Below are 18,554 nucleotides of genomic sequence, written 5' to 3' on the forward strand. Positions count from 1 at the left end.
TGGCAGGTAACAAACGGTGTAGTTTCTGTCTTACTCCAGCAGAAAACAACGTTTTTATCATCAGGCAGGGTCATCAAGCCTGCAGGGTTTCATACTTTGATAATATTTTGCTCACATTTGTTTTACATTTGGACATACATGGAGGACATTTAAGTCTATTTCGATGTCTAACGGCCCGTCCACACAGCGGCGTGCGTTGAAAGCTTCACCATTCACTTTGAATGGGGTGACGTCACTTTTCGCCGAACTGCATTGTGGGAAGCGAAGCGGAGCTTTGCTGGCATGGCTCGCTGCAAAAGTTGAGCAATGTTCAACTTTTGAAGCCTCGGCAGAAGCGTCAGCCAATCGAATCATATGCCAGTACAAGCTCTAGCCAATCAAACCGCTGCTTGTGTGTCAGGGGCGGGAGATTCATGTGATTGGTTGTTGGTCGAGTTTCAGACACGCAAGCTTCAACGCACGCCGCTGTGTGGGCGGGCCGTAAGTGGATGTGGTTACAGATACTCTCCAATGATTTCTTGAAATAATTCCCCGGCCCCCCCTTTTCAATCCTCCTTTTATCTTCAAAAGATTACCTCCTTTATAGAGTGTATTTTTTGGGTTTGTTTTGCCCAGAGGGTTAAAGGCACATTTATATCAAGTTTTAAAATGTCTGCTTTAAATGTGGCTTCCAGGTAAAGCCTACACAACCTGGGATATTTTTACAGAGTCTCTCACACACTGGGAGCCCAACAGAGGAGTAGGATATGGAGAGAAAAATCATCAAATGCTTAATACTCTTGTCTGGCTGCAGTCCCGCAGAGTTTTTAGTTTGAAGTTTACAACCAGTAAACAAGTGAAGTGTGTGTGTGTGTGTGTGTGTGTGTGTGTGTGTGTGTGTGTGTGTGTGTGTGTGTGTGTGTGTGTGTGTGTGTGTGTGTGTGTGTGTGTGTGTGTGTGTGTGTGTGTGTGTGTGTGTGTGTGTGTGTGTGTGTGTGTGTGTGTGTGTGTGTGTGTGTGTGTGTGTGTGTGTGTGTGTGTGTGTGTGTGTGCAATTTACTTAAGTATGTGTAAGGCCATGGGATCAGGTATCCTGAGAGATGTCCTCAGAACAGTGCTGAGGTTTTCTTTGGCTGCGGCCCAACATGGTTTCTCCCAAGATGCATAGGGCAGCTCACCACACAGCTGTTCAAACAGAGCATGTGGCAATACACGTCTGCCAGTCCAACAAGCTTGTTAAAAAGCAATTACAATCTTATTTGTTCTAACTTGATTGGGATCTAAATGCAGATGTTCTGTGTGTGCAAGTGCATCATATATCTCCCTCAGGAATATGTCCATTTCAAAAGTGGCAGTGTTAACATTTTGGGTGGATGTTTATGAGGGGGAAAGTTTATTAAGTTAATCTGTTAATGTCTAAATTTGTATGGAGTAAGTGTTTGCACAAGGAATTTGAGTACAAGAAGTTAACAGGGACACTACATCAAGTTAAGCGTCTGTTTCTTTCCTGGTGTGTCATCTTGAAAATATGCTTCAATATACGCCAGTTAAGTGGGACATCGGTCAATTCCTCCTCCATAGGTGCTTTCTATGTTATGTAATGTATGTGCATAGTATGTCAGTGTGTAACTCACTCTGCCTCCCCCTGCCCAGGTACGAAAAGAGTACGGCAAATGTCTGCGCACTCACTGCTGCAGCGGCAAGAGCGTGGAGACGTCAATCTCCTCCTCCAGCAAGACCACCACCTCAAGGACCCCCGGCCGCTACTCCACAGGCTCACAGGTGAGCTTACCTGCCTGCACACCTGGACGATACAGCACAGCAGACTCTCAGGTGAGGCAGGAGCACGCCATGAGGGTTTAGGGTTATCGCTAATCACTTTCACAACTACATTCGGCACAGTCTCAATTTTATTATAGGCAATTTAAACAAAAACACTTTTTAATGGGAACTTTCTGAAATTGTGATTAAGTTAGAATACTATAAAATTGTGGAAAGTGAGATAGCCCAAACCCTGACACCTTTTGAATGTTGATGCTGACACAAAGGTAAATGAGAATAAATATAATTGACGGGTGATTATTTCTCCCCACCTGTTTTCCCTCTTGCTGGCCGCAACTTTGCTTTTTCCTTTATTGCCTCTCCTGCACTAATTTTCCCTCTTTTTGCACACCATTCCTCCTTATATCACTTTTCTCTTACCACATTTGTTTCCATCTTTTGTTGTTACGTCTTCCGTCCTCTTCCTTCCTTTTATTCCTTCTCCCTTTCATTATTGCTACTCCTATGTGTCTTTATCCATACCTTCTCTACCTCCTTTTCCTCTCTCCCTCTTCTTTTGCGCTCCTTTCTCCTGTGTATAGAGTCGTATCAGGCGGATGTGGAATGACACTGTGAGGAAACAGGAGTCTTCCTTCATCACTGGAGACATCAACAGCTCCGCCACGCTCAACAGAGGTAACCACGGGATACCTAGCATTTGCATCCTCATCATTGTCACCATATCTATTTTATTAATAGCGGGAGGCTCTGGCAGCATATCCTGTCATTTAGTAAAGAGGTAGGAGTCCAAACTTCTTTCTTGTAGAGAGGTAGATTAGCTGAATAGAGTGTAAATATCACTTACTACTTTTTTTTTGCTACTTCAAAGGATGACTTTACAGGAGGGAGAGTTGGGAGTAGACTGTTGTCAAAACTGGAACATCAACCAGTCTGTTGTCCCATTTTAGATTTACAGAGTTTACTGTTCTACAGAAGCTTCTATACTTTTTTGTCTGAGGACAGTCTATTTTTGAATCATTTGTGGGAGATAAATCTTTTAAGTTAAAGTATGTGTGGAAGTCTAGAGCTGAACACCAGTGGTTCCTTTATTAATGTACTGTACGTTATGCATAGTTGCATTAAATTAATGCTTTATTATAACCAGAATGTCGTAGTGTGTCACTTCAGGCGAATCTACTGATTCTAAAATGTACTGTGAGACATTACTTTGAATGTTCGGTAAAGTAGAGCAAAGTTTTAAAATGTAATACAAGTTTATCTCATTATATGAAGGCTGCTGTGTCTAAGCTTTTAAATGTTAATTAGGATAGTTTGCTGGATTTCCACTGTATTGGTAGCTGTCTTTCCTGTCCCTCCCGAGAAAGTCACTGTGAGAAGGGATTCTATGTCTGAGGGCTAGGGTAATGAGGACATTGACACACAAATGGCTAGACATTTTTGATACACACTCTTGGGACGTACACACATACACTGCCATTTGTTAGTCTCTAAGTTGAGGTGTGGCCCTCGCTTCCTTCGGGCCACTAATAAGCTGTTAGCATGACAGATTGATGCTAAAGCAGACACGGTGTGTGTCAGCGCCTGAATTATCACACACTTAGCGAGGCAGGGCTTAAGACACCCCCGCCCCCCTCCTTCGCTCACACTTTAAAGTATGGTGCAGAGAGCTACTTAGCAAGTAGATTTCAAATGACTATGTACTGAGGCTTAGTGAATAAGGAATGGGAGGATTAAATTGGATATTCTGATAGCTAGAGATTGACTTGTTGAAATCAGGAGAAAGGATAATGGAAAAGGAATGTGTTCTTTTTAACCTTGAAGTTGGCAGACATATTGATGTCAAATATATTATTACTTTTGTTTCTTTTTAGTCGTTAAGACAATGGGTGCGAACTAGCCCTTTGGTCACACTTATATATGAACCTTGATTTATATTATGTCAGTAAGGATTCATGTATATTGTCCTCTATGATTAAAAAACTATTTTGAAGGTTTATAGTTTATAACTTAATATATATAGCTCTTTTGTTTCTGCCAAGTTAAGGCTGCTGGCCAGCCACTATTTCCGAAATAGTAGTAAAGTTATACAAATAATCAAATAAACTATGCTAAACTAATATTGGATTTGGATTCATTTAGGCTAGACACCATACATTGTGCCTATTAGCATTATAAACTGTTAACCTTTTCTTCCCCTCTTACCATGTTTTTGGCTATGTTTGATAGAGAGGGAAATAGACCATGAGAATGAATGTAAAGGAACTGTCGCTTCCAACTTATCTCCCACCTAGGAAAGAAAATGCACTTTGTTTGTGGCCCCTCCGTTTACTATCCTGTAGTCATGCTGCTCTGCTCTAGCGTATTGAACTGCAACACAGACTTCTCTAAGCCAGCTCTCCCTTTGTCTCTCCTTCGTGTCCCCTCCCTCAGCCTGTATGCTGTGGCTGCAAGAATTACTTGTCAAGCTTTTTCTTGGCTTTCCCCTCAAACTATTTGCCTGTTTGATTTACTTGTCCTCTTCTCTCCCTCCTTCTTCCACACACTCACTTTCCATCTTACTCTCCCTTCCTCCTTTTCCTTCTCGCTTACCTGCACTCTGTACCGTCTACATGCTCTCCTTCAACCTCCCTCTCTCTCCGCTTTCCCTTTTTTACCCTCGATTGCTTCTCTCTTTTTCTCTCTTGACTTGGCTGTTGCTCTTCCTCTCTCTCTCTCTATCTGCCTGTACCAGGAGCCATGGCTAATCATCTTATAACTAATGCTCTCCTTCGTCCCCATGGTACTAACCATCCTTATAACACTCTCCTGGGGGACTCGGCAGTCTATAACAACCCCGCCGTGGGCATGTACAACACCCAAGGTGTGCTTGATGTTTCTATTATAAACATACAACATGCAAAGTTATTTTTTTACTATGTTTTAATTGATGTTGCATGGTAATTTCATTTGAAGCCGTTTGCTACTGTGATACACTTTGTGATGCACATGATCTGGCTCCCAAGTGAGGCAATCAATCACACTGCAATAATCTTTCACAAAGGACCCCCACTGGGCACTTTTCCCAGCACATAAAAGTGGAGATGAAATTTGGTCTATGATTTATGTAAAAAGTCAACAAGTTCACATGCTGATTTGTTGTATGCTATACATGCACACTATGTGTTGCAAACTACACTGTATCTTTTATAACCTACTTGGGAGCCATGAAATATTCATACTTTTTGTATTGATTTTCTATTTTCTACAGCATGTGCTTGACTTTGTACGTGTCAGTTGTGACTTTTAATGCTTGTCTTAGTGCACGTCTGCTGTATTCAAACTATGTTTTAAATGTAAGTTGTGTTTTTCTGTTTTCTCTGTGTTAAATAAATAATGAACCATATGGTAACAGCCAGTTAACGACAAAGCCAGGAAAACAGACTTTGATATTGAGTATCAGAGATGGTTTCTTTGTAAGATGTTTTCCATCAAGCCTCCAATTACTGTCCAACTGTAGATGTTCTGCCCCTGAAAGTTGTTTCTCTCGATGTTTGAACTCACGTCTTTCTGTTTTCTCTCTTCTCCCTCATGCTGTCCATTAGCACCGTACCGAGACACAAGTATGGGCTAAATTAATACTCAACTTCTTCAGTAACATATGAGTTTCTTCTCTCTTTCCTTGGTTTTTAAACTCTCTGGTTCAATCTTCACCCAAATTATAGTTTTGTTTGCTACTTTCCTCGCCCAAATAATTAGTCAATCCGTGTTATACGGTTTTTTGATTTGATTTCTCACACATTTTTGGACTCCTTTCCCAGAAATGCTATTTTCTTGAAGGCAATTTATGTATAGAAGTAAAACAAACAAGCGTTATTATTGATTACATGTAGTGTTAATCAAATGTGCACATTTTAGTTTAAATCCCAAACTCTTTTTAATGTATTGCTATAGTGCTGGCTGTAGTGAGAAAATAACAAACTTCTGAGGTTCCTTTAATTAATTGAGTAAAAATGTTTGTATCCAAGGAATTAACATATGTACCTTTAATCTTCAATTCACAGCATATTCTATGATAGTTTATTCAGGACTCCTAATAATTATGACTGTTATTATTCCTTATTTGTTTCTCAGAGGGCATCCTGAACAACGCAAGAGACTCCAGTGTAATGGATACACTCCCTCTTAATGGTAACCATGCCAACAACTACAGCATGGCCAGCAGCGAGTACCTGAGCGACTGCGTCCAGATCTTGGACCGTAGTGGCGGCTACGGCACCCACGGCAATCATAAGGAGACGACCCTGGAGAAGAAGATCCTTAAGGAGCTGACCTCCAATTACATCCCCTCCTACCTCAACAACCATGAGAGAGCGACCACCGAACGCAACCACAACCTGATGAACAAGCTGGTCAACAGCAGCATGGCCAATGGAGGTGACTGGTTTGATTTAAGTTATTTCAGGTTAAGATCGCCACAAACATTTTTTCTAGACAGGGACACTATTGTAAAGCACTTAACTTATTTTGGTTCATGAACTCTATTGTGCCTAACTTATTAGAAAGAGCTTTATCATGGCCTATTATCACTTTTCAACATGGTAGCATACAGTCACCTTTTAACAATCTACCAGACAGAGTTGTGTTCTGGCAAGTCCAATATTATCCGTTCTTTTACCTGATCTTCATAAACCCGTAAAGGCTATGTCAGTCTCTTAAGCTTCCAAATGCTCCGATATGTTCCTCAGCTAGTTGCTAAATTTGCCTGTCTGCCGTACGCTCCTGGCAGGTAGCTGCAGTGATTTGGTAACAGCTGCCTGCTGCTACTGAAAACAAGGCAGATGAGAGCGCTGAGCTGAACCAAAACAGTAAAGTTGCAGGCTGGGAAACAAAAACAATGCGATTAATTAAAGATGCTGAAATTCTTTGTGAAGCCAAGGGGAAGATTTTCTGTGGGTTTGTGTAAGCAACTTTTTTCACACATACACATGGTAAATGTAATCCGTTGTTAATATAAAAAGGTTATAGACACAACCAGTCAACTTTCTGGCTGGCTTACTAATACATCTCCACTGTCAAATGCTAAAACCATCATACTGTGTATATGTATATGTATATGTGGATGTATGTATGTGTGTATATTATCCATATATACTGTAGGTGTATGTACACTGAACAAAAATATAAACTCAACACTTTTGTTTTTGCTCCCATTTTTCATGAGATAAACTCAAAGATCTAAAACATTTTCTATATACACAAAATAACCATTTCTCTGAAATATTGTTCACAAATCTGAACAAATCTGTGATAGTGAGCACTTCTCCTTTGCCGAGATAATCCATCCCACCTCACAGGTGTGGCATATCAAGATGCTGATTAGACAGCATGACTATTGCATAGGTGTGCCTTAGGCTGGCCACAATAAAAGGCCACTCTGAAACGTGCATTTTTGCTTTATGGGGGGGGTCTGAGGGGATCCGAAAACCAGTCAGTATCTGGTGTGAGGGTTAGGGTTAGGGTTAGGGTAATGTTGTGAATCGAGTGGCCTGTGTTCATCGTCCATAACATACCCCTGCCCATACCATAACCCCACCACCACCATGGGCCACTCGATTCACAACATTACCCTAACCCTAACCCTAATCCTAACCCTCACACCAGATACTGACTGGTTTTCGGACCCCCCCAGACCCCCCCAATAAAGCGAAAATGCACGTTTCAGAGTGGCCTTTTATTGTGGCCAGCCTAAGGCACACCTGTGAAATAATCATGCTGTCTAATCAGTATCTTGATATGCCACACCTGTGAGGTGGGATGGATTATCTCGGCAAAGGAGAAGTGCTCTCTATCACAGATTTTTCAGATTTGTGAACAATATTTCAGAGAAATGGTTATTTTGTGTATATAGAAAATGTTTTAGATCTTTGAGTTCATCTTATGAAAAATGGGAGCAAAAACAGAAGTGTTGCGTTTATATTTTTGTTCAGTGTATGTATGTGTATGTATGTATACTTACATGTTTGTATATATATATGTATGTGTGTGTAATATATATATATATGTGTGGGTGTTTAAGTAGATACATACATTTGTAGATATTTGTCATTTCAAACTACCAATGTACTTTTTCATTTTTATTTTATTTTACTTTTTTTTTTGTTCTGTATTTAATTTGCCATTTTTCGGGTCTCTAAAGAGATATGATTCGCAAAACTGTGCTTTTAATATAATGTGACCCCAAATAAAGAATATATCTTCTTTTTTTTTTTTAAATCATCATACTAGCTATAGGAGCGCTTTTGTTTAAATGTCAGAGAATATGCTTTAACTGGTCTCCCTGCTCTGGTCTTCCAGGGAGCATAGCAGGAGGCAGCAGCAGCAGCAGCAGCAGTGGCGTTGGAGGGTGTGTGGGCAGCGGTAAAGAGGACAATTGTCCCATGGTGCTGGACAACCCTGCAGCCTTCCCCCACGAGGAGAATCTGGGTTTGGAGATCATTAGAGAGGAGTCTAATGCTCCACTCCTGCCGCCACGTCCTCCTCCACCAGACAGTCACCCCCCTCCTCCGCCTCCCCCGCACAGCTTCTCTCGGCCACGGCGTATTCCCCAGGAGACCAGCGAGAGCTTTTTCCCCCTGCTGACCAACGAGCACACTGACGAACACACACATTCGCCCAACCACAGAGACTCACTGTACACCAGCATGCCGGTGCTGACGGACCTTCCGGATGGACAGATGAACGGTTTAACAGACGGAGAGGAAGACAGCTCCGGGGAGCTGCAGCCCTGTAAGAGTGCCACTGCTCCGGAGCTAGATGACGTCTATTATAAGAGCATGCCAAACTTGGGCTCCAGGAATCAACTTCACGATCTGCAGAGCTACTACCACATGGGCCGTGGTGGCAGCGATGGATACATGGTGTCCGGCAGCAAGGAGGAGTCCGATTCGTCGCCTGAGGAGCCGCCTGTAGACCCTTCCCATCTGGTAACCAGTCTATAGAGCCAATAAAGAGACTTCTATCCCTCCCCAGCCCATTCTCACACTTCCAACCTTCCAATGAAAACATTTTGTGTTGTTGATCGACAGACTGAGCCGGCCCACCCCTGGATTGATGTACTATTTGTGACATTGACTATAGTTCATGACGACATGGTTAAGAATTGGCTGGTCAAATGAAGGCAGGGACTGAATGTATCGTCACAAATGTTGCAGACCGAGAGGGTGGTTCGGAGAGACTTTACCTGGAAAGGAGAGGAAGGGGGAGGGATCCTGTAATTTCACCCTACCTGTTACTTTAATATGAAATATTGGATTGAAGTTCCCCAATATGAACCTCGAGCAGATCATAGCATAGAGTCTCCACTACCATGGCAACAGTGGCGTGGCCATCCAGCCCTGGTCAAAGGAGCTGCCTGTCTGAGTATCTGTATGTCCGTCTCACGCTTAAAGACATGTACTGCGATGACGTTTCCACCTTTTCAAAGGGTAGAGCAGGATATTGAACTCCGTTGTTCACAACATAAACTGGCCTTACATAGGCCCCGCCCCACTATCTGCCAATCAAGTGGAGGATGTACGATAAATGTGCTCTCTACCAAAACATCCCAAAAACTATTTTATTGGGCAACCGAACTGTAATCATATCACGTTGATGTTCTGAACTCTCTTCCTGTTCGTATCTGCTAAACTGGAGTTGTGTCTGGGCTGGTGTAACATTCCTGCAAGTTGTAGTGACTGCGGCTACTGTGTATTTCACTGAAAACAAAGAAGGGAGATCATATAACAACAGACTGAACAAAAAAAAAAAAGAATGGGTTCTGTTTCTCCTCCTTTCTTCTTTAAAAGTTTTCAGTTATCAAAGGATTATAAAGAAATCACAAACTGTTTCTATGTATTGTACAGAATACAAATACAGATACATTGTTGCATATGACCAAGTCTTTTATTTTTTACATTTTTAAGTTGCAAACCTTTTGTCTGTGGAACTGTTCTGAAATGTCATGAGTTCTGGTCACGTGTAACTGACAGAACAAACAAGGAACAATCGATCTGTAATTTGTTGGTAAATACAGCGTTAAGCACTTCTTAATTATACTACGCATATACCCTACACACACTTCATTCCGGACCTTTTTATAGCAACACCACTGTCACCTACATTTTGCAAAAACAATTGTTACTATATACTTTACCACTGTGTAGATTCTAAAGTAAAGGGTAAAGGAAGTGGCTAATTTATGAAAGAGATGGTTGCTATGGTAATTATACCATTTAGTCTTTGCTGGAAGTGGGTCTCATCTCATTTGTTCTTGAATAAAGCGTTTCCTTCCTTAAGGCACAAGCGTGAACGAGAGTGGATTTATTTTACAAAGATATTAGATATTTGGAGCAACACAAGAATGCGTTATTAAGCATACCCTCTCTATTAACATTACTTTGCTGTGCTGTTTGAGATTGTACAGATAAAGAATGCTGGGAATAAAAAATGTCATTCTCTAAAGAAAAAAAAGAGACTTTAGACTATTTGAAACAGAGTGGGTCTCTGTGAAATGACATGATTACACGATATATGTGTACTGAAGATATGAAGACTCTGCACACAGCAGCACTGTCCAATGTGGAAAGCCAATGTTTACTTATTTAGGAGAGAAAAAATCATAATTGTATGAAGTGTAGCTTGCACATGTATCCCACAAGCCCCCGCCATGTCCCCAAGAGAGAACTTATTTATTTATCTGTTTATTGGTTTGAAGACAGCAAAACAAGCTTGGAGGAAGAAAGCTGGCTTTAGGCAGGAGTAAATATGATGGCACTGGGTTTGTTTCATGGTTCTTTTTTTAAATTATTATGATCATGACTATTATTACAATATTATTGATAATTATTTATTCTTTTTGTATGGGTTCCAAGTTGAATGATCTCATAACTAATATTTGTTGTAACAGTGAAAGTTGTTTGCCAACAAATAAATTACTGACATAGCTTTGCGGTTTTCCGCCTCTTGAGTGTTCTCAGTCATTACATCAAAGTTAAATGAAACAAAGAGGGAAAACCAACAGTGTACTTTTACTTCACATTTAATTTCTAGTAAATAAGAGAGATTATATATTGTAGGTATGCTAACACTTGTTATTATGTGAAAGCTTTTATTGTCTTGGTTGCATGTATAAGACAGTCAAAAGTTTACAGAGTTCTCCATTGCACTAAGACTAGCTTTCCATCTTTTTATATATTCAATTAGGATCTGAAGATTGTTATTTTCATTTTACTCAGGTACAACTCATTTTGCATGCTCCTCTCGATTCATTTAATGTATGTAAGTAGGACTGACCCCCGAGGATCATGAGATGAGAATAATTACTTCCAGACAAACCACCTGTGCAGTGGTGACGCACAACACAAAAGCACTTGTGCGCTTAACCTTCCCTGGTCACCTGAGGATATGAGAACAAGATGTTGTAATAGACGTATGTTTGTGTTAGAGGGCAGCCTTTGTCGAATACCTGCTCCAAGATCTCTCTATGAAACAATGTCCCCTGCATGTAATATATAATGTAATATATACCATGATGAACAACAAGATGCCGTTTATTCACCTGTGAATCGCATTTGCATAGAACCTGTGTTATGCTATAGGTATAATTTCTGTTTATTATTCCAGTCACCTAAAGAAAGTCAGGCATAGCACCTGGATAGTGCAAACACTTTAGCTCAAAATCCCAGCAGATGTGCTCTATACATATATGTATATGTCTGCAAGGCATAGTTGCAGCATCTCGCATAAAAAGGCATGGTAGTTTAGGTTTCCCCTGCTTCTGCACAATGGCAATGGATTCCTTTGTACACCCAAGAAGAGTCCATGTGCAAGGACAAAACAGCTGTCCAGGGAAGGTCTTTACTCTGGAGAGTGGAAGGACAGACCATTGACTGCCCTACGGGAACCACTCCACTCACATTCCAAAGCGAGCTAGATTCCGTCAATAGCCTCAGTCTCGGGAGAGAAGGTGAGCTCTGTATTGACAACATATGCCATGGTTCTCAGTCATCCTGAGAAAGCCTGAAACCACCTGGGGCTCCCTATCTTGGCAAGACTTATTATTACTGATATGGAGCAAGTTGAACTCAGATTTTGTGCCTACCCTCTGAGTGGTGGCTAGGTGGAGGTGGAGACATTGCACAGTCCTTGGGCACCATCAGTGATTTAATTCAGGATTGTAAGACACACCAAGGAAATGCTGGCTAAAAATGTAAACAGCTGCCTTTCAACTAAGACTGATGCAGACTGGTGCCTAAAAGTAAAGGGTGTAGTCCTGCAACCACATTTGCAGTCCGTCCTTTCAGTGCTCTGAAATTCGATGCTGTACTTAAAATATATCATAACATTTTATTTGTCTTCGTGAAACGTATTATTGTCACGGCCTCCCCATTGGATGTAACACAACCATGATTGGTTAGGGCACATTCTATCCTTGGTGTTGTGGGCATTGTAGCGAAGGTACACTCTTCCATGTAACTCTTTTTTCCTCGGACTATCCCCTCAACGTTTACACTGTACTACCTGCTTAATGTACTGTAGCGGTAGGCACCTCCTATGGGAGCAAGTGCTTAGCGTTGCCCAGCAATAACCATTCTTAATGTATCCCTGGGTGGACTGTGGTAAATCCCAGATGTGGGATGCATGGTTACCTTTTCCACTCATTTGAGCCTCTGCAGGGCAAGACCTTTAGCAGCCACTACGCCCCTCTACACCATAGTGTCCTGAAGGACTGGGAAAACCATGGTTACATCTGACATGTTTGCTTCAAACAACAGTCTAGCAGTGTTTACAGGCCTAATGGTTTGTAGTTAGTCAATATGTAAATAACTTGGTTGCACATAGTTAGTTTTCCTTAGAACTACCAACAAGTTTTGACTCCTTTAAGTTCAGAGATGTCAAAAGTAGACTCATCCTTTACTCAAGTAGAAGTATAGATACTTGTGTTTAAAATACTCTGGTAAAAGTAGAAGTACTGACTAAACTTCTTGACTCAAGTAAAAGTAAAGAAGTATGTGCTTCGAAATGCACTTAAGTAAAAAGTACCCATAACTACCAGCTGTTTTAAAGAGTAACCAACCTCCCTTTATATTAATAGAACAATAATGTCATTGTTAGCTAATGAATGTTTCGATGCTGAACAACGGCAAAATGACAAAATGTTCATTGGTTCCTCTTGTTTAGAGAAGACCAGGAAATGATGGATACACGGATCGTGTTAAAATTAATAGGCACGCAATGACTCTAAATAATAATGATCACACCACCAAACACAGATTAAAGCTAAAGTAACAAACCTGTTTTGAAAATGTAAGAAATAGAAAGTACAGGTATTTGTGTTAAAAATGTAAGAAGTAAAGGTAAAAAGTTGTCAGAAAAATAAGTAGTGGAGTAAAGTACCGATACCAGAAAAATGTGCTTAAGTACAGTAATGAAGTATTTGTACTCCACTACTTCCCACCTCTCTTTAAGTTATTAAAACTAACTGGAGCCACCTAAAGCTTGCACTCCCCCTGTCCCTTCCTTCCTCACTCCCTCTCTCTTTCCCCGCCACGCTGCCAGTCGCAGGCTGATTGAACGAGCATCGGTCTATGTGGGTCATATCTCTGCAGGAGTGCTCTGATCGGTTAGTGCTGCCTGGCTGTGTTATCTTGCCGCTTGCTCTGTTTCCCTCCTTGAAGGGAAGGAATTCAGAAAGTCTTACAAGGTGACATGTCTCTCACACTCAGCTCACGAACCAAAGGCAGACTGCGAGGATGAGCAGGGGTATAAACTAAAAGGATCAATCTGTTTATTGTACATGATTTATTAATGATTGTGGCAAGCTGATGGAATCTAAATGTGGAATCTATAATGCAGGAACTTCAAAAAGCTAAACAGAGAAAGAAGTGAACGAATCCTTCCTGGAAAGGCGCTCATTGCTTAAAATAGTTCTGAGAATGTTCAGAGATGTTCTAGCAATTATTTAGACAATGTTGAGGAATTTGAATGTATAAATTCAACTCCAGCATTCCAGACAACCCCTGTTTCCTACAAAATGATTTCCCCATACAAACTTGGTTTTCAATTATGCTTTGAGGGAAGTATTTTTTCTCACAGTCAAAGTAAATATCTGGTAACGTTGCAAACTGAAACAAAACAAACGTACTTGTTTATGTTAGACAACAAATGTACTTGACAAGAGTTGGTAAAGGATCGGTATTTTGTTTAAAACAAGTGTTTGTCATTGAAGTGTCAGACATTCACTTGTTTGGTTTCACACAGGACTCCTTTTTGAAAGTCCGTTTTTACAAGGACTTTGATATTAAAAATGTGTAGTAGTCATGAGTCAAAAACAGTATAAGAACAAATGTGTAGTAAAAATAAATTTCCCTGAATTGTAATGTAATTGAGATGTATAGATATTTCATATTAAGAGACCGGAATGAGTCAGAATTATGTAGATGATATTATTGTATTTGATTACTGTAATCAAAATACAGATTTTGAAAAATAACTCAAGGTCCACTCACCGTTTTCCCCCCTGTGCATCAGCGAATGGAGCTTACTCATGTCATAGAGAAGTTTTTAATTTGTTTAAAGTTTCAAAGGTTGATTGATTACTTGGCTTTAAAGCTGATCAGTGTGCTCTTTTCTCCCAGTGAGTCTGTCCCTCTTTGTGATGGATGCAACCTGCTATGCAAGTGGAATCCAGTGTTAGCCATGAATGTGAATGAATGGCATGGTATCAAGCAGCCCCCATTGTGAAAGTGATATTATATTGTGGTCTCTGTTAATTAAGGCAGCTATGACATTTAAGGCTGAGTTAGAATTTGATTAAATGCGGAAAATGAGCCCATATACAGTATGACATTTCTAAATTTCCATCCCATTTCCTTCTTCTGCACTGTTGAGCATTATAAAGCACAAGAGGCATATTTACCGGCTATTCTGGTATCCAGTTTAGGTTTTAATAGAATAGACTCGAATGAAACACATGACCTCACAATCTAGTATACCTGTCAGTGGAATTTATTGTATTAAATTACACAATTTTTTAATTGTATTGTCTCAGAATTAAATCCATCACTATCTGGTCATTCTTTAGTTGATTAGAAGCTCGCTGTGAGAGAAAGTTAATTAGTCTTTCTCCAAGCCATATTAGCTTCTGAATGGCTAGCCTTGCCCTGACCTCTGAAAACACATCAAAATGCACAGGGGTTCCTCCACTGACCTACATGTGTGTGTGTGTATGCTAGTGTGTGTATGCATAGCCATGTCTTTAGCTTACCAGCTCATCTGCCTGCACTGCCCAGCCTGTGTGCTGCAGAATATGCACTCTAGCTCATCGTCTCCTCACCTCAATTTTCCGTGAGAGTGCTCATTGGAAGAAAAACACTTAACAGATACATACAGGCCACCCTGAATAATTCACTCTAATTGGCTAAAAGATAAAACAAAGGAGCAATAGCAGCAAAAGAGTGACAGAGGGTGAGCTATGGAGTGGGAAAGATGAGGGTGAGAGTGGCCATCAATCTACTGGGTTTTTTTTCTTTTCTTTTGAGGTCACATACACCCCCATGCATGTTTAATTGGCTTTGGGATGGAATGGTGTTTCTGCTGCCTCTGCTGTGAGTCAGACTCACTACGCTTTTTCTGGAGCGTGGCTTTTCACGGAGGCTCAGCGATGGAGATACTATTTTGGGAACACATTAGGAGCCCTGAAAACACTGACATTTAGACTATCTATATGGCTGTGAGAGGCAGAGGGCTAGTCACAAGTATATTTGACAGATAGACACTGGGTTAGTGAGGGCTTGTTTTCAGGAAAGAAAGTACTGTAGGTAGGAAGTTAGGAACCATGTCAAATTACTCTGTGAAATGGGTTTATTTGCTTCTTTAAAATAGATAGAGCTGGACTAGCAAAATAACTAATTAGATTATCCTGAATGTGCAAATCACACAGAGTTATGACTGTACACTGCAGCAAAGGTGGGAGAGAGGAAACCCTTGTTATTAATAATGTATTGTGGTCACACAGGAAGAAAGCCAGTGCATATACAGAGATGTACTGTCGACCCTCATAGCACTTGTGCATTTTTTTCCTGTAGCAAGCTATGGGAGTGCATTTTGAACTGGCAGTTTCTTTATTGTGATTACTACCTAACTTCCTTATCTTAAATATATATTCTAATTAGAATTTGTTTAACGTTTGAGCCGTTTGCAAGCATAAAAGGACGTTACAATGGAGGTATATTGTGACTCTATGACCATTGTTTTCTATGCTGGTATGGATTGTCAGGCTCAGACTAGAGATAAAAGTCTAGCCTGCCTCTTTACAGAGAAATGAAAAGCTAAAGCAGTTTAGCCTTTCACAGTTTAATCCTTTCTACTGGATGCAAAATATAACCAGTGTGTCTGGATATACTGTGCCTCTATTACCTTGATCTGAAACACCAGTGTAATGAAATTAAATTACACATAATTAGTCAGGTTTAAAGCACCAATATCAGGTAATTGCATGAATAGCTAATAGGGATTATAGGTGATGATATAAACCTTTGGTGTAGTCTAAAGTAAATTGCACAAACACCTCACACTGTAACCAAGATAACCCTTTTGTTTCCTCACCATACTTTTCTTTATCTTTCTTAATTTGAATATTGTTGAAACCAAGCAGGTTCTGTCTAATGTGCACTCGTCTGAAATCAAATAAGCTCTCAGTTGGTACTCAAAAGTGGACATACTTTATTTAAATACAGGGAATGAAAGCTTTGCTTCTCTTAAACAGCTTGTAAATATAAACCCTTTGGTACAAACAAGGATATTCACTGAGGAAATACATAATAAGAATGTCAAAAGCATTTGACATGAGTAATTAAATCGTTATAATAATTACTTAGAGCAAGCCATTTAAAATGTGATGGACAATTAGCCTGCTTGTTATTTCTAATTCACTAGGTTTTGCAATAACCAATAGGAACCTTTCTGTGTACCCCAGGCTCTGTTTCCATATTGTTCACCATGATCTATTACATTAGGTAAAGCAGCAATATGAGGCTACACCTTGTTGAATGTATTCTTAAAGCTGACTGTGATGTTGGGCATATCTGCCATACAACACACAGAAGTATCACTTTTGACTGTGACAGTAAAATAAAGCCTAGCATGTCAATGTACTGTGAATAAAGGTGGTAACAAAGAGAGACAAGAAAAAAAAGAGACAAAGCTAGCTGGCATCAGAGAAGTGATACTCTTATGAAGGTGGGAAGTACATGCAGAAAACAACACGAGACAAACAGAAGAGGATGAGCATCTTCTGTGCTTTTTCTCCACATGCTGTCGCTCCGCAGCACAACTGGTGTCTCCCAGGGGCCCAGTCTCCCCCTTTCTTCTGATTGGTAATGAGGCGCAGCTGCTTTATAGTGGACCCAGCAGGCAGGGCCTTGATTGCTGCCGCTTACTTGAGCAGGCAAAGTGTGGCAAAGCCAACTGGATTGCAATGTGAGTGTGTCAACTTTTGGTAATGAAGAGATCCCAATCTCGGTTATTATGATTCAGAACATTTTCCGCTCGACACTGAATACGGTTTACAAGTAGTTCTGGTTTGCTTATGTTTTCATTGGCAGTGAATAGCTGTTTTTTGTGAAGGCTGTTCTTTCTGGGAAATAGTTTTGCAGAGTTGCACTGCCTCAGAGTAGATTGAAACAACTGTAATGCTGGTTGCACTTGCATATTTGGTACAAGAACATGAGGATTTTGTGGATTTCTAAATTTTTTGGTTATACTTTAGCCCTGAAAATAGCCAAATATTATCCCAGTTTATGAAAATTGGCAAGATGTAAGCATAATCTGGCTCCATTTGACCGGTGGGAAAACATTGCAGTGCACAGCACATAGAAATGAAAATATTAAAATAGTGCCAATGGGACAGTAAAGCTTGGAAAAACTAAATGGGAATAAACACATTTCAGGTAACATCAGACTTGGTGGGGGAAAAAAAGATTTGTCATGTATACGTTTATAATTGTTGTTTCTGTTGCATTTGTTTTCAACCGATAGATCAACCACCTCAGCCGATCAGAACACTTTTTTATAGTATTTCCACTCAAATGTATTTATTGGGCTGAAGGTAGACAAGAAAGGGGGGAGATAAAGGGGGGGACAACATGCAGCAAATACCCACAGGTCAGATTTAAACCCAGTGTTTCCCCTACCATTGTCTTGGAGGGGCGCTGCGCCCCGCCACCCAACCTCCCCCCCCCAACCCCGCCCCCCCCCCCAACGCTCAGGCAGCACCCCCCCAAAGCAGTAAACCTAGGGGAAACACTGTAAACCCGAGCCACTGGAGTAAGAATTTAGGCTTAAAGGGGACCTATCATGCAAAATGCACTTGTTGATGTCTTTTATGCATAAATATGTGTCCCCTGTGTGTCAGGGAACTCCCGCAGCGTCAGAAAATAAAACCCTCTCTCTTTTCTTCCGTACCCAAATCTCTAAAAACGGGGGTACAACGGAGCTGATCCAGATTTGCGTCCGATATGACGTAATATCGGCAATGCAGACCCACAGCACTATCAGAAACGTTGCTATCTGAAACAATGCCCAACTATTTTGGACGTAATATAGTCGGTGTTTACATTAGCATCGCTAACACTCAGAGCTAACCTATACTGGAGAGAGCATGTCTGTGAAGAAGCAGGGAATAAAAAGGAACTCACCTTGTGGTATAACCGGCAAGAGAGAAAGCCTTTGAGCTCCATACTGTTTCAGAAATAATCCTTGATAATCCATGATATGGC

At 40.7% G+C, this 18,554-nt stretch overlaps 1 protein-coding gene across 8 annotated transcripts in view; it reads left to right on the forward strand.

Moving 5' to 3' along the window:
• The window catches only part of adgrl3.1 (adhesion G protein-coupled receptor L3.1), an 88,612-nt gene extending 77,891 nt beyond the window's left edge, over positions 1-10,721 (forward strand). Inside the window, exons 19-24 of one of the 8 annotated variants that reach the window (XM_079668290.1) lie at positions 1,633-1,812; positions 2,343-2,436; positions 4,493-4,621; positions 5,343-5,360; positions 5,872-6,174; positions 8,095-10,721. In XM_079668290.1, coding sequence (XP_079524416.1) covers positions 1,633-1,812; positions 2,343-2,436; positions 4,493-4,621; positions 5,343-5,360; positions 5,872-6,174; positions 8,095-8,738 — 1,368 coding nt within the window. In that variant the 3' untranslated portion in view covers positions 8,739-10,721. The remainder of the gene's footprint in view (positions 1-1,632; positions 1,813-2,342; positions 2,437-4,492; positions 4,622-5,342; positions 5,361-5,871; positions 6,175-8,094) is intronic. The other 7 variants (XM_079668292.1, XM_079668291.1, XM_079668294.1 and 4 more) reach the window with 7 other exon arrangements.
• The last annotated feature ends 7,833 nt before the right edge of the window (positions 10,722-18,554 follow it).

Source organism: Notothenia rossii, assembly GCF_949606895.1.
Source record: "Notothenia rossii genome assembly, chromosome: 1".
Classification (NCBI taxonomy): domain Eukaryota; kingdom Metazoa; phylum Chordata; class Actinopteri; order Perciformes; family Nototheniidae; genus Notothenia; species Notothenia rossii.